The sequence below is a fragment of the Haliotis rufescens genome, unplaced genomic scaffold, assembly GCF_023055435.1.
Source record: "Haliotis rufescens isolate VD_foot unplaced genomic scaffold, xgHalRufe1.0.p SCAF_17, whole genome shotgun sequence".
Lineage (NCBI taxonomy): Eukaryota > Metazoa > Mollusca > Gastropoda > Lepetellida > Haliotidae > Haliotis > Haliotis rufescens.
In genome coordinates this window covers 2,348,289-2,364,860 of record NW_025963857.1, presented here as the reverse complement: position 1 = coordinate 2,364,860, position 16,572 = coordinate 2,348,289, and the positions used below count along the sequence as shown (strand labels likewise).

General features: G+C 37.3%; 1 protein-coding gene across 1 annotated transcript in view; it reads right to left on the bottom strand.

Annotated features, from left to right (window-relative positions):
* LOC124120069 (mucin-3A-like) overlaps nucleotides 1–10,843 on the bottom strand; it is a 35,334-nt gene extending 24,491 nt beyond the window's left edge. The window contains exons 1-9 of the mRNA XM_048397311.1: nucleotides 10,777–10,843; nucleotides 9,595–9,821; nucleotides 9,158–9,269; nucleotides 7,788–8,014; nucleotides 5,936–6,047; nucleotides 4,642–4,790; nucleotides 3,489–3,600; nucleotides 1,236–1,462; nucleotides 167–278 (exon numbers count right to left, since the gene is read on the bottom strand). Coding sequence (XP_048253268.1) covers nucleotides 167–278; nucleotides 1,236–1,462; nucleotides 3,489–3,600; nucleotides 4,642–4,790; nucleotides 5,936–6,047; nucleotides 7,788–8,014; nucleotides 9,158–9,269; nucleotides 9,595–9,821; nucleotides 10,777–10,843 — 1,345 coding nt within the window. The remainder of the gene's footprint in view (nucleotides 1–166; nucleotides 279–1,235; nucleotides 1,463–3,488; nucleotides 3,601–4,641; nucleotides 4,791–5,935; nucleotides 6,048–7,787; nucleotides 8,015–9,157; nucleotides 9,270–9,594; nucleotides 9,822–10,776) is intronic.
* Between the last annotated feature and the right edge of the window lie 5,729 nt (nucleotides 10,844–16,572).

Below are 16,572 nucleotides of genomic sequence, written 5' to 3'. Positions count from 1 at the left end.
CCAATTAAATTGAATGAAATGATGCAACGAGACACATTTATAATGACATTTGAACTTGATATTTACCTTTATTAGATCTAACATTTTTAGATACCACTGTATGTAGTGAAAAATAGATTAGCATATTAAAGGGTATTGAATAGTTTTATTAATTATATTGACTCACCACCATCGTCATCGAGCACCTGGACAAACTTGCTGACAGGCGTGGTAACTAAAGATCCTTTATCAACACTTGTGAGGGTCACATTTATCAGTCGTGATTCAGTGTTACAGATCTAAATGAAGAATGAGCGAGGTTAATAAGGCTTATGTAACATAACAACATTCAATGAGACAATATGGAAGTCGGAAGTCATGGATCCTTTATTGACGTCTAATTGGCACATGCGGAATTCTATCTCTTTTCTTACAAATATGGAAAAAGTTTTGTCACTTTTATTATACTATCAATTATTGTTTGTCAAGCAAAGACTACGTTATTTGCAATACGCCGTCATATAGCTTAACAATTTATGACTGTGACATTAAACAGCAAACAAATAAATCTGATGTGATGTATTCGTTCTGAATTACTCGTTTTCCCACTTTTAAATCACATGAAATAGATTCTCCTTAACATGAGTGAGTGAATGAGTATTGATACCACCGTTTTTTGCAATAGTCTAGCAATATCATGGCGGCGGACACCAGAAACGGGCTTCACACATTTTACCCATGAATCGAAACCGTGTCTTCGACGGGACGTGCGAACTGTTTAACCCATGTGTACCACACAGCCCCCTGCTTAACGAATATTCGTTGATATGGTGTTGAAATGCTGTTCAACTACATGGACAAACATGTATTTGGATATTTTTATTTCAGTGATTTCATCATATAATGAAACAAATGTGTAGTTTACAGACCTAATATATATCTTTCAAATGTGCAACGTTGTAATTTTGTCCCATTTTAGGTCATTGATTATCATTTCATGTTTGTCACTTACGAATTTTCTAAGCACATGTCAGAATATATACTAATTTTCAAAACGCTCAGAGGTTCCTGTGAATGAAACGGTACAACCACAATGTCACATCAATCCTGTTAATCATGTCGTTTTCACAATGGGATCGATCAATGTGCTTTGAACATTAGCGTATTCTGTCATGTGTAGCAATCCAATCTAAAAAAATGAAAAATAGGTTCTCAAGTGAAAGGAAATATGTCAGAACATTTGAAGAAGAACTTACTGTGTTATCATTAAATGTTACGTTGATTTTTATTGTGCTTGAAGCTGGAGGATAAACTATTTGGAAATCCCCAGACACAAAATCTTCAGGGGATGTGATTCCTATTCCTCCGATGGTGTAGGAAACTGTGATATCGCCATTCGCAGTTCCTGACCGCATCAATGTGACACAATTTTCGGTCCTGTTCTCAAAGGTGTACTCCGTATCAGGAATGAAGGCAATAAAATCTGCAGACCAAAAATGATTGTAGTATTACAGGTAGTAGGAATGGTTTTTTTCTCCCTAATACCTTAGCCCTAAAGGCTGAAGAAAATCCTAAATTGTGGTCTAGATATTTCACGTAGTCAGTACTGTTCACCATCTCTCCAATCAAATGCAAATCTTTTGCATTAGGAATATGCTTATAGTTGAAACCCATCAATACTGAAGTTGAAGGTGGATCCACACTGAGAGTGAACAAACATCTGTAATCACTGATAATGCAGGATAATAAAAAAAGAAGGCGTACCAGGTCATGAATAACTACGATTATGTATTTTCAAACAAATCAGTAGAAAGTGACTGATAAGTACCTGTAGATGTAGGTGATGGTGTTGTAGTCGGCATTGCTGTCGTAGGTGTGGTTGGTGAAGGTGTTGTAGTTGGTACTGAAGTGGTTGTTGTTGTTGTTAATGCTGTAGTCGGGGAAGTAAAAGCAAAGAGTGAATAAATGCGTGCTATTATTTCTGGTGTGTTTATACTACTGATATTTGATGGTTATCAATTATGCAATGACATACAACATATGAATGTTTTATTCTAGAATTAACTGTGGGGGTTTAATGTGATAACGCAGGATAAACTAACATTGTCTTTTGATAGTATCAACACGGGAGTATTAAAGTATTATAAGGAGAGCTACATAATGGACTCTTATTTACGAGGACGACCTTTTGATATCTCGAGAGAAAGGAGACAATGATATTGTTTGGAAAAAAATCTCCTCGCGAAATTGCTCGAATTTGATCTCAGATTTTAAACACTCAAAAATCGTGCATAAACGGCCAGCCAAAATTATTCTTCGTTCATAAGCTCCATTAAGAACAGATTTCCAAATCAAATTTTGGATGCTGACTCTATGAGGGGTAGTGGTCGTCAGAGATCACGTGTACATAAGAATAGGCTTAGAGAAACAACAAATCCACCCTCGTTTCCACCTAGTTTTGACCAAAAGTCATTGGAAGCTAAAACAGGTTTCGCGGACACTTTGTGTCATCATTGATTTTCAGTTATTCATTCATATACTTTTCACCACTAATTTGCCTTTTACGCACTATTAAATCCGTTTAGATGGATATTCGAGAGTGAATATTCTCTGGTGATTATATATAACTGGCCTAATTTGAATGGTACAAATACAAAAATCACCTGCGGTGGTGCAACGTGGATCGCCTGAACAATCGATGGTGTCCATCACGCTCGAGTCTCCAACACAGGTTCGAAATGGCTGTCCTTTGTCATCACATGTTCTATTCCTTGTCCGTGGTTGGGTGCTGGTGGAACAATCACAGACGCCTAGTATAGTTGTCCATTCGGTCCACTCTGAAGCAGATCATAACTAAAACAACCTCCACACATTGGCTGCAATCTTCACACTCTGATGGTTCATGGTGGGGTTCAATGAAAGGCAACCATACAAATATAATTAGGACAAACAACAGTCGGTTGATTAGACAAGTGAAAAATTATGACACATGACCTTGATATTTGACCTTATGATATGTGCCAAACTAATTCTATGGACGGATAATATAATAGCACGTTTAAAAGAAAACTCGCTGGCTTGAGGTTGTTTCTATAAATTTACGACAGTATTTGCATTCATGATGACACCAAAAGACATGCAACTTCTTTTTGCAACATCATTTGTATACATGTTTTTCAACATTTTGTATTCGTGATCCTAATACTTAATATAACAACATCAGAAGCTGACCAATGACATGTTGTATACTTCAATAGATACATGCAGGTAAAGGACAAGAAAATTACCGTTGAAAGGCACTTTATTTACAGAAACAGTGTACAACTTTTCCCGTGTATTACTTCCAATTAAATTGAATGAAATGATGCAACGAGACACATTTATAATGACATTTGAACTTGATATTTACCTTTATTAGATCTAACATTTTTAGATACCACTGTATGTAGTGAAAAATAGATTAGCATATTAAAGGGTATTGAATAGTTTTATTAATTATATTGACTCACCACCATCGTCATCGAGCACCTGGACAAACTTGCTGACAGGCGTGGTAACTAAAGATCCTTTATCAACACTTGTGAGGGTCACATTTATCAGTCGTGATTCAGTGTTACAGATCTAAATGAAGAATGAGCGAGGTTAATAAGGCTTGTGTAACATAACAACATTCAATGAGACAATATGGAAGTCGGAAGTCATGGATCCTTTATTGACGTCTAATTGGCACATGCGGAATTCTATCTCTTTTCTTACAAATATGGAAAAAGTTTTGTCGCTTTTATTATACTATCAATTATTGTTTGTCAAGCAAAGACTACGTTATTTGCAATACGCCGCCATATAGCTTAACAATTTATGACTGTGACATTAAACAGCAAACAAATAAATCTGATGTGATGTATTCGTTCTGAATTACTCGTTTTCCCACTTTTAAATCACATGAAATAGATTCTCCTTATCATGAGTGAGTGAATGAGTATTGATACCATTGTTTTTTGCAATAGTCTAGCAATATCATGGCGGCGGACACCAGAAACGGGCTTTACACATTTTACCCATGTGGAGAATCGAAACCGTGTCTTCGACGGGACGTGCGAACTGTTTAACCCATGTGTACCACACAGCCCCCTGCTTAACGAATATTCGTTGATATGGTGTTGAAATGCTGTTCAACTACATGGACAAACATGTATTTGGATATTTTTATTTCAGTGATTTCATCATATAATGAAACAAATGTGTAGTTTACAGACCTAATATATATCTTTCAAATGTGCAACGTTGTAATTTTTGTCCCATTTTAGGTCATTGATTATCATTTCATGTTTGTCACTTACGAATTTTCTAAGCACATGTCAGAATATATACTAATTTTCAAAACGCTCAGAGGTTCCTGTGAATGAAACGGTACAACCACAATGTCACATCAATCCTGTTAATCATGTCGTTTTCACAATGGGATCGATCAATGTGCTTTGAACATTAGCGTATTCTGTCATGTGTAGCAATCCAATCTAAAAAAATGAAAAATAGGTTCTCAAGTGAAAGGAAATATGTCAGAACATTTGAAGAAGAACTTACTGTGTTATCATTAAATGTTACGTTGATTTTTAATGTGCTTGAAACTGGAGGATAAACTATTTGGAAATCCCCAGATACAAAATCTTCAGGGGATGTGATTCCTATTCCTCCGATGGTGTAGGAAACTGTGATATCGCCATTCGCAGTTCCTGACCGCATCAATGTGACACAGTTTTCGGTCCTGTTCTCAAAGATGTACTCCGTATCAGGAATGAAGGCAATAAAATCTGCAGACCAAAAATGATTGAAGTTTTACACATTGTGAAAATGATTGGGTTTTGTCTAATACTGAATAATATGTACAAATCTACGTCTACAAATGACAACAAACTTATCCTAAAAAGCCTCAAGTTGTGATCTAGATATTTCACATTGGCAGTCATTGGTACCAATTCCCTAAACAAATTTAAATCGTTTGCATTAGGATTATGCTTAAAGTTGAAATCCTTTTCGATACCGAAGTTATAGGTGTATCCATACTGAGGGCGAATAAACGTCTCGTGTCACTGAGGCTGCAGGATACCGAAAAATATATCAAACATATCAGTAGAAAGTGACTGCTATGCACCTGTAGATGTGCAACTTGGATCGCCAGAGCAATCGATGGTGTCCATCACGCTTAAGTCTCCAACACAAGTTCGAAATGACTGTCCTTTGTCATCACATGTTCTATTCCTGGTCCGTGGTTGGGTGCTGGTGGAACAATCACATACGCCTAGAACAGCTGTCCATTCGGTCCATTCTGAAGCAGATCACAAATAAAACAACCTTCACACATTGGCTGCAATCTTGACACTCTGGTGGTTCATGATGGGCTTTAATATAAGGCAAGAGTACAAATATAATTAGGACAAACAACAGCCAGTTGATTTTACAAGTGAAAAATTATGACGCTTAACCTTGATAATTTACCTTATGATATGTGTGAAACAAATTGTATGAACTGATAATATAATGGCCACGTTTGAAAGAGGACACTCATCGGCTTGAGGTTGTTTTGTTAATGTTACAACAGTTTATGCATTCGTGATGCCACCAACAGACGTGAAACATATTCTAATATTGCTTACATACATGTTTTTCAACATTTTATAGTCGTAATGCTAATACTTGAGATGTTTTATTCTTCAATGGGCACACGCATGTGAACAACAAGAAACTTACCTTAAAAAGGCACTATACTTAGAGAAACAATGTACAACGTTTCCCGTGTGTTGCTTCAAAATACATTGAATAAATAGGTGTAACGAGGCAAATTCATGATGACATTTGAACTTGATATTTCCCTTTGTAAGATCTTAACTTTGAATACCCTCGGATGTTGGGAAAATATACACCTGCATGGTGATTGGTATTGAATAGTTTGACTCACCTCCATCGTCATCGAGCACCTGGACAAACTTGCTGACAGGCGTGGTAATTAGGGATCCTTTATCTACGCTTGTGAGGGTCACATTTATCAGTCGAGGGTCAGTGTTACAGACCTTAATGAAGAATGAGTGAGATTAAATGGAGGATGGCAAATGAGTGTTCATGTCATACTATGTTTACGACACGAGTGCCTAAATTCCGGTATTTCCCGAGCGAGAGAGAATGAAATATCGGATTTTAGACACGAGTGTCGTAAACATAGTATGGCATGAACACATATATTGTTCTTTTTATTCCCGAAGTACATGTCTACATACAGAGACGAATTTCAGTGTTTACCTATAAAGACAACAAGTCGCAACAGCCACGGAACCATAAATTGTCGAATGACGTCAATAATCTACAGCTTTAACGTCGTTTCTAGTGTAACGTCATTCCTACCTTTCTTCACAATAACATTCGAATGGTGTCAACAATGCCGTCCGGATGACGGAAACAATAAACAGTTGTCTCGTGACGTGATATGATCCTGGGGCACATACTATTTTTTATGAACCCCGATATGTTTACTCTCGGAGGTAATAATTACGATTATTACTTACCAGTGTAGAGATCAGTCGTTGAATAAAACATACAGCTGTATCACACATTGTGTAATACCAAAGCGCGTCCTTATGTACTGCTGGAACAAATTTCGCGAACAAATATTGAAAGCTCTCAACATCCCTTGGATTATTCAATGGCATTGCGTGTGGAGATGATAGATCACTGAGAGAAGCTTATGCACACTCGATGACCACAGCAACCCTGTTACTAGGCTGACGTCACATGGCGTTGTTTTGCCGCTGGATCTTGCATCCAAATTCCACAAACTACGTCATAGTGAGTGAGTGAGTTGGGTTTAACGCCGCTTTTAACAGTATTCCAGTTATATCACGGCGTGTCAGCTTAAAGTGGGATGAAAGCCCGAAGTGATGCAGGTCTCAGATGTTTACCACTTCGGTGAAACCCACGAGCACGGGTATGGTGCTGACAAACCTAGAAACATAACCGGGATTCGAACCAACAATCATAGATTTCTGGCGTGCCCAAGGGACGCAACTCTGAACATCGCGGCACCTTAGACGACTGGGCCACCTGTGCCCCCACTACGTCATAGAGCATTGTGACGCGATTGTAAACTTTGTGGTGCAAGGCCGATCCACAAGGCGATTGTTCTGTAGCGCAACGACAGTCGTAAGTCTATGTTAAAGCATGTGAGTTACGATAGCCTAAGCGGTACGATAACTTTGTGGAACGGACGCCTGAATTCGAAAGGTCGGCCGTTGTATGATATTAACTTAGTAATTGTCAAATTTTGATGTGCCAGGTTTGGGATTACAAAAAGATCCCCTATCGCCTTTACTTGTCGCAAGAACCAATTACGTCTTGATGTGCTGTTTAAATGGTGTTTAACTAAACGGACAGATACGAGTTTTGACATTTTAAGATCAGAGATCAATCATATTATAAGGCCCATGTGTAGCTTATTGTACCTCATAAATTGTGTCTCATTTTAGATAATTGATTATAATTTTTCATCACGTTTACATTTTGAAGTACATGTAAGAACAAATGAGGAGAATGAATATTTTTTTCAAAAACACTGAAACATTTTGAGGTTCCTGTGAATGAAACAGTTCAACAACAATGTCACATGAATCCTGTTAATCATGTCGTTTTCACAATTGGATGTATCAACGTGCCTTGAAAATTGACGTATCCCGTCATGTGTAGCAATCCAATCCAGTTAGAATTAAAAAATGGTTCTCAAGTGAAAGGAAATATGTCAGAACATTTGAAGAAGAACTTACTGTGTTATCATTAAATGTTACGTTGATTTTTATTGTGCTTGAAACTGGAGGATAAAGTATTTGGAAATCCCCAGACACAAAATCTTCAGGGGATGTGATTCCTATTCCTCCGATGGTGTAGGAAACTGTGATATCGCCATTCGCAGTTCCTGCCCGCATCAATGTGACACAGTTTTCGGTCCTGTTCTCAAAGATGTACTCCGTATCAGGAATGAAGGCAATAAAATCTGCAGATAAAAATGATTGAAGTTTTAAAATTATGAAAATGATTGGGTTTTGTCTAATACTGAATAATATGTACAAATCTACGTCTACAAATGACAACAAACTTATCCTAAAAAGCCTCAAGTTGTGATCTAGATATTTCACATTGGTAGTCATTGGTACCATCTCCCCAAACAAATGTAAATCGTTTGTATTAGGATTATGCATAAAGTTGAAATCCTATTCGATACCGAAGTTATAGGTGTATCCATACTGAGGGCGAATAAACGTCTCGTATCACTGAGGCTGCAGGATACCGAAAAATATATCAAACATATCAGTAGAAAGTGACTGCTAGGCACCTGTAGATGTGCAACTTGGATCGCCAGAACAATCGATGGTGTCCATCACGCTTAAGTCTCCAACACAAGTTCGAAATGACTGTCCTTTGTCATCACATGTTCTATTCCTGGTCCGTGGTTGGGTGCTGGTGGAACAATCACATACGCCTAGAACAGCTGTCCATTCGGTCCATTCTGAAGCAGATCACAAATAAAACAACCTCCACACATTGGCTGCAATCTTGACACTCTGGTGGTTCATGATGGGCTTTAATATAAGGCAAGAGTACAAATATAATTAGGACAAACAACAGCCAGTTGATTTTACAAGTGAAAAATTATGACGCATGACCTTGATATTTTACCTTATGATATGTGCAAAACTGATTGTATGAACGGATAATATAATGGCCACGTTTAAAAGAGGACACTCATCGGCTTGAGGTTGTTTTGTTAATGTTACAACAGTATATGCATTCATGATTCCACCAACAGACGTGAAACATATTCTGATATTGCTTACATACATGTTTTTCAACATTTTATATTCGTAATGCTAATACTTGAGATGTTTTATTCTTCAATGGGCACACGCATGTAAACAACAAGAAACTTACCGTGGAAAGGAACTATACTTAGGGAAACATTGTTCAACGTTTCCCGTGTGTTCCTTCAAAATACATTGAATAAATAGGTGTAACGAGGCAAATTCATGATGACATTTGAACTTGATATTTCCCTTTGTAAGATCTTAACTTTGAATACCCTCGGATGTTGGGAAAATATACACCTGCATGGTGATTGGTATTGAATAGTTTGACTCACCTCCATCGTCATCGAGCACCTGGACAAACTTGCTGACAGGCGTGGTAATTAGGGATCCTTTATCTACGCTTGTGAGGGTCACATTTATCAGTCGAGGGTCAGTGTTACAGACCTTAATGAAGAATGAGTGAGATTAAATGGAGGATGGCAAATGAGTGTTCATGTCATACTATGTTTACGACACGAGTGCCTAAATTCCGGTATTTCCCGAGCGAGAGAGAATGAAATACCGGATTTTAAGACACGAGTGTCGTAAACATAGTATGGCATGAACACGCATATAATGTTCTTTTTATTACCGAAGTACATGTCTACATACAGAGACGAATTTCAGTGTTTACCTATAAAGACAACAAGTCGCAACAGCCACGGAACCATAAATTGTCGAATGACGTAAGTGAAAGGAAATATGTCAGAACATTTGAAGAAGAACTTACTGTGTTATCATTAAATGTTACGTTGATTTTTATTGTGCTTAAAGCTGCAGGATAAAGTATTTGGAAATCCCCAGACACAAAATCTTCAGGGGATGTGATTCCTATTCCTCCGATAGTGTAGGAAACTGTGATGTCGCCATTAGCAGTTCCTGCCCGCATCAATGTGACACAGTTTTCGGTCCTGTTCTCAAAGATGTACTCCGTATCAGGAATGAAGGCAATAAAATCTGCAGATCAAGTTGATTCAAGTATTACAACCCGTGATGATTTTTTATTCCAATTACAACTAATGGTGTGAAATTATCTAAGATTTAGTATGCATATTACAACTAAAATTGCCTGAAGAAAATCATCAGTTGTGTTCTAGATCTTCAACGCAGGTAGTATCTAGCATCATATTCCAGGGCCAAGGTTTGGGTGGGGACCCTACTAGGCATACTAGAAATTCTGCGATGCTGGAATCCTTGTATGAAATTTTTCAACCTGTAGATAAAAGCAGTTAGCATCAGAAATCATGTTGTTGTAGAAATTGTTGACTCAAATTCAGTGATGCTATTTTCAGAATGATCCGAATGAGAAGGATAAAACACAAACTGATTGTAGACAAATTTAGCAATATACTTTGAAAAAGAAAAAACAACAATCAAGCACAAAAATGCATCGTAAAATAGATAAAGTCTTGACATCATAAAACATGTGTAATGTAGGAATTAACGTTGCAGGTGTTGCTTAATTTTTCTATAATAGTCTTTTAAAATAACAAAGTATTCAAAACAACACAATAATCATCAACAAGAAGTATTAAAAGAAAGAACTGAGAGCTTTGTCATTAGCATTTTGCAAATGGCAAAAATCAAGCAGCCAATTCGTTTGAGCCAAATGCTCACTCAACCATATATACACCCTGTGGGTTAGAATATTTCCCCAGGAACCTAAGCATGTCGTATGAGCTGACCAAATGGATCATATGGTTATCGTACACCGATGACGTGGATCGTTGCTCACAGCATCGCTCAGGGGATTGTCTGTTTGAGACTCTATTATTGACAAGTATTGCTGAGATACTGCTGAGTGATGTGTAATCAACAAATACACAGAGATATAAATCTTCACATACAAATGAAAATGAAATAAACCTAAAACACTTGACTGGAGCTAGGTGATCCTCTTGCTTGTACCCACCCTGTGCCTCAACGTTGTTCGTGGGTAAAACCAATGCGAGCAGAATCCAGTAGTACAGTGTGTCCATGTCTCGTAAAAGGAACCAGTCCAATATCAGCAACTTTGATTATTCAAGTTTGTTCATCGGAATCAGCGTCTTTTTTCTTTCTGAACAAAAACAAACACTTTACATCGGTGACTTAATTGAAACAAATGACAATATCAACCAGCAACAATTCCTGCTTCGAGACAAAAACCCTTCGCTTGTAATGTTCGAAATATTAAAGATAGACATCCATTATTTGTGAATAATGAGTAACCACATGTAATAGTTTGTCTTGGACAATGGTATGTGATCCATACGTCTTCTCTCATATTCTATCATGCCCCTCTCTACAAACGTCACTCCTGAGGCAAATTCTCAAATAATTGAAATAAATACGACAAAAGCCTGTCCATATTCATTAGAAATGTCTGCCATAAGCAGAGACCATTGTGCGATCCCGACTATATCACGAGCATGTGTTTATAAATCAGTATCAGAATGGTGAAAGTATCCTGACCCACCGGTGGCACCAGTTACAAACGCATGCAGTCAAATCGTTGAATGTTTAGCATACAACCTCGAAAATCCCTCAGATGGGAAACAATTCATGTACTCATGCGTTGCACATGTTTGCGTTTACCGTGAAAATTTGCCTTGTATTCTTTCAGGACATCGCAGCCATATGTGATGTCTTAATCCCAGAGCAGACATCTGATGACACAGCGTGTTTCTAAATATCTTAAAATCACGAACAAGGAGACATCAATAAGCAAGCAATATTTCATTACATCATTGACATCTGCGAATTAAAGGATTATAGTTTAAATACTATAATGATTGACGTCCGTTGATCGATAAACCCACGTCTTTCACTTGAATTCAATAAAGCTTACCCTGTTATTAGAATGAAAACAGAGAATATCACGAAACTGCACTTGACAGCTGTGGAATTCAGTACCTTTTAACTTTTAATTGACTTTCCAGCTCAAAATAGGCAAATGGTAACCAAATACAAGTTTGCAACAATACATTACATATCAAAATGAAAACGAAAAGCAAATCCATAAATTATTGTAAGAAATATCTGCTAAAACGACGAGGCACGTTGTAGATTCCGACTATGTCAAAAGCCAACGACTCTTGTTCAAAAGTTGTTTGATCATGGTTACAACAATCAATCAATCTTTATTTCAGAAATACTGAAAGGCCATAGGCCTATAGCACATATCTTTGTTGATAGTGGGTGGACATATAGATTTCTACTTATTTAAGTCACTCATCTTATCATTTCTAACATTCGTTGCATGGAATATATACGCTTTAGTGCGTCATTTTTTGTAGAAGACATTAATTCATTTAACTTAAATATATTTGGAAATTGGTACATTTATGGATGTACCTATGCAATTCGTAAATTCTCATAAAATGGACAAATGAGAACAAAATGGTACTCATCCACTATCAGCTGTAGATTACACATTTTACATAATCTAATTTCCTTATGGATTTTGGAATATCTTCCCGTTTCAATATTTGATCAATGTGATGAGCATCTGAATCTAGAACATGTAATTCTATATTTGTACAAAAGTGGTTTAAAAAAAAAGATATTCTGCTGTTATTCTGTTTTAAACAAACTAAAGTACTGACATTTTGACGATAAACCTCACAAAGCTTTTCTGTACACAATTTTAACAAAATGTTCAAGACAATCTACATTTTGACTTTGCCAAGCATAACCTTAGCCTAAATCATTAATGAGTTTTAACTGACGAAAACCAGTTTTGCTTTCCATTTTTGTCATACAATACCTTCATTTCATAACACTTTCTTGGGTATCTATCATTTGACATCCTTAATAACCTCAACCAACACTTGATGACTTCAATTTGTTGTGTGTGTGTATATATATACACACACACACAACAAATTAAAGTCATCAAGTGTTGGTTGAGGGAAACCTACCATATACAACAACATCGCGGGTGTTTATCTTTACTCCGAAATATCTTTTGCATGCACATGCATGCACCCTTTGAATCAAATCTAACTGATGCGCACCCGACACCTCAGCCCCATATAGTAGAATTGGCTTGATTTTTGTGTCCATTTAAAAAAAAATAGATTAAAATTTACACTCGAAATAGATCAGAGACGTTTTAGTATCCGTAGAGAATGTTCTTTGCTTGTGTTGCATCCTGTATTGAATGAAGAGTCCAAGATAATTTAACAGAAAAATGTACTCCCAAATATGTATAGCTTGTAACTACGTCCAGATAACTGTCTTTGTAAAACCGTTTCTCCCTTTTTGAATACATACCGCCGTTTTTAAATACAATAACATTGGTCTTTTTGTGTTAACGATTAAACCAAATTGTTCACAAAACTGCTCCGACACATTTATCTGGGTACAGTACTCGAAATCATTACGACATCATCGGCAAACGTAAGAAACATATTTTAACAATATCTGGATGTAGCTGTATACCACCTTTGCAATACTTTTGCATTTCTTCTGCCATCTCGTGAATAAAGAAAGTAAAGAGAAAAGAACTTAATATACATCCTTGTCGAACACCTACATTACATTCAAAATCTTCTGAGTACTTGCCATTACTTCTTACACAAGCCTTTACTTGTTCAAAGATACCTGATAATAGTTTCAGCATCTTGCTGCTTACCCTTTGTAATTTAAGAAAGGCTCAAAGTTTATCTACAAAAAGCGCAAAACGTATCCCTCCTTTACTTTATAAATAACGTTGAATTAAGGAATGTAACAAATAAATATTGTCAATAGTTGAGTACCCCTCTCTAAAGCCGGTTTGTGCCTCATCTATTTTGCTTAAATGATTCAGCCCAAAATGCTAATCTACTTAATGAAATCTGAGAATATTTTACTCAGTATGGTTAAAAATGATGCCTCTGTAGTTATTGGTATCATTTACATTATCGTGTTGGTGAAGAGGCATGATAATACCCACTGACCAGTCTTTGGGAAAATTGGAATTTTCAAAAATAGCAGCAAACAAGACACCTAAATATGGAACAGTAATATTTGATGAATTCTTTTTTAAAAAATGCATATACTATTATACTTATTTCTAGCCTGGTTGTAAATTGATAAGGATACTGCATCTTTCCTACCAACTTTCCTTCTCTAACACATACCAGCATTACACAATGCTTTAACAAAACATTGCACACTCTCATTAATATCAGTTAATGCCACTTCCACCAACCTGCGAAGTAATTCTTGTACACTATCAGAACAAAAAGCTTCTTGAAAATGCTCTTTCTTATTATAATCCCACACAAACTTGAAACAACCATCTATATTACTAGGTGTGTGACCTGACATTTGCTGATTGTAGACTGACGGTGACTGGTAGATGTGATGATTCAGCTCTTGAGGTAATAGTAAAGTCTGTACAGCAATGAAAAGGTTGTGGTGAACATATAACATTATCAATGACACAAGTCCCATTATGGCCTACGTACGTAAAATCACCAACATCTGAGCCAGAGCCACATATCCCATTCATTATGTGAATGTTAAGTACTGAGCACAAAATCCAGCAAACATTTGCCGAAATTATTAACAGTAGTGTCACATGAATATCGCCAGATACGAAAAAGATCAAGCAAATAGTCCATAAGGCTGTGCTCATAGCCCCGAATGTGTTCAATAATGTTCAATAATCTTTTAACATAGCCCGTTTCATTGCCTGTGCGGGCATTAAAATCTACACCGGAAAAGGGTACGACGCCACCTGCTATATCCAACAGTATATCAAGAATATCTTCTTGAAAAGGGGAAATGCCATTTTTACTTTCTAATCCAGTATTGTTATACCATGTTGATTTCTCAGGGTGACTATACACTGTGGAATACAAAACATCTGATGTAAGATCAAATAGTGTCCTGTCAAATAAAATAGATTTGTACCTCTTGGTATTTTTAGTCCATTTCATGTATTTAATAAGATCCTTTTTTAACAAAAGAGTTATTCCACCTGATAATCTCCGTGCATGGGCTATCTTATCTGCTTCTTTATTTAGTATGGAGGAGTCATGTAACATAGATTCAAGATCCGTTATGTCTTTAATCCGTGTTTCAGTGATGTCTATCACATCAAACGTTTTCAAGTAGTTCATTGTATCCGTTTCCTCCATCTATGAAGTTAATCCTGAAATGTTCCTTATTTCCTATCTCATTTTCGTGTCAGGTTTCGGACCAATGATGTTGATGCGCCGTAAAATCTTCCAGGGCCAGGCTCTGTTGTCTATCCGACAAGTCCTGAGGCTGACTTCTCTCCGGTGTTCCTGTACCACCCCCCCCCCCCCCCCCCCCCACCTCACCCCCCCACCCCCCACCCCCCACCCCTCACACACACACACACACACACTGTATAGTTATACCTCTTCTTGGGGTCCTCAGTTTTCATCCTGTTGAGAAGTTTTGCCTGCAACATTGTCAAATCATTGGTAATCCGAAATCCCATTTCTATTAATGCCCCTCTCATCTCTCATTCCAATTTGCCTGTTGTTTACCCTCCCAGTGGGTTAACCGTGCAGTTACTTGGCTTGGTTTCCCCTCTCTCTTAGAGTGCAGCCGATGAGCTCTGGTTCCCAGGAAGCTTCCATATCTTCAACCTAACTCTTCCACATCTAACTTCACCACATGCAGCTCCTCCTTATTCACATTTAGCTCCTCTCTCAATTCAACAATATCATCTTTGATGCACATTATCTCATTCCTCAGGGATATTTATCTCAGTTGAATCTCTTTGTTCAGAATCTTTTATTTGTTGAATGATAGCTGCCTTTATTTCCGCCAGGTTTTAACTCTAAATCCCTGATTGGAAGAGCAGTGATTTTATGTGTGGTTGGGACCTAGCATTTTTATTCATATTTCGATCTGTAACTAACGTCCCAAACAGTACGAATTGTTCACAATACTCACTTTCAACACAGTGAAGCCATCTCAGATAATGTTGATAAGGAATAGTTCTTAGCATTTGCAGAAGATGTATCTGAAACCCACACAGACAGGAGTAGTGTCGGACACAACAACAACCTGTACCCAAGTCTGTACTTCTTGTCCAGTGCGTCTGGGGTGAGTAGGGGTGAACTTTCTCAATCTGTCTCAGGCCACGGGTGGTATAAAACGGCCTATCCGATCACGCCAGGCATCATTCTGATCCCCATTGCTTCTTATATATCCAATATCTTATATAGAAGCTAACTTGACAATGAATTGATTTGTTTTCGTTCGAGCTGAAACACCGCGTGCCACTATCCACAAACGGTAACTCCTTTATCAACAATCAAAGCCTCAGTAAATCCTTCGTAACGGTTTATGGTAGACATGTTGACGCACGACAAAAATGATATCCAAATCAATAGCCTATTTTGACTTGTACACGTGTTTTATTTTCTTGTGAACAATTGATTTGCCTTATCTAGCGTTTGTGACGGGGGCAACCGGTGGGGTATATTCACGGTTTGATAGTTATTCATAAACACATTGATATAGTCAGAATCGTACAATGGACTATGCTTTTAGTTGAGTCTTCTTACGATTTTGGAAAGGCTTTGGAAGTTTTTATTTGACAGATAATTTTCGCGAACACCTGGTGTCATCGCTGATTTCCGCTGTTTTGCTTTTTACGATTGATGGAATCTGTTTCGTCGGATACTCGATACTGGTTATTCTCAAGCGCAGGCGTTTTATAGTCAATGCGTCGGCATAATATTCACCATTCATAGTT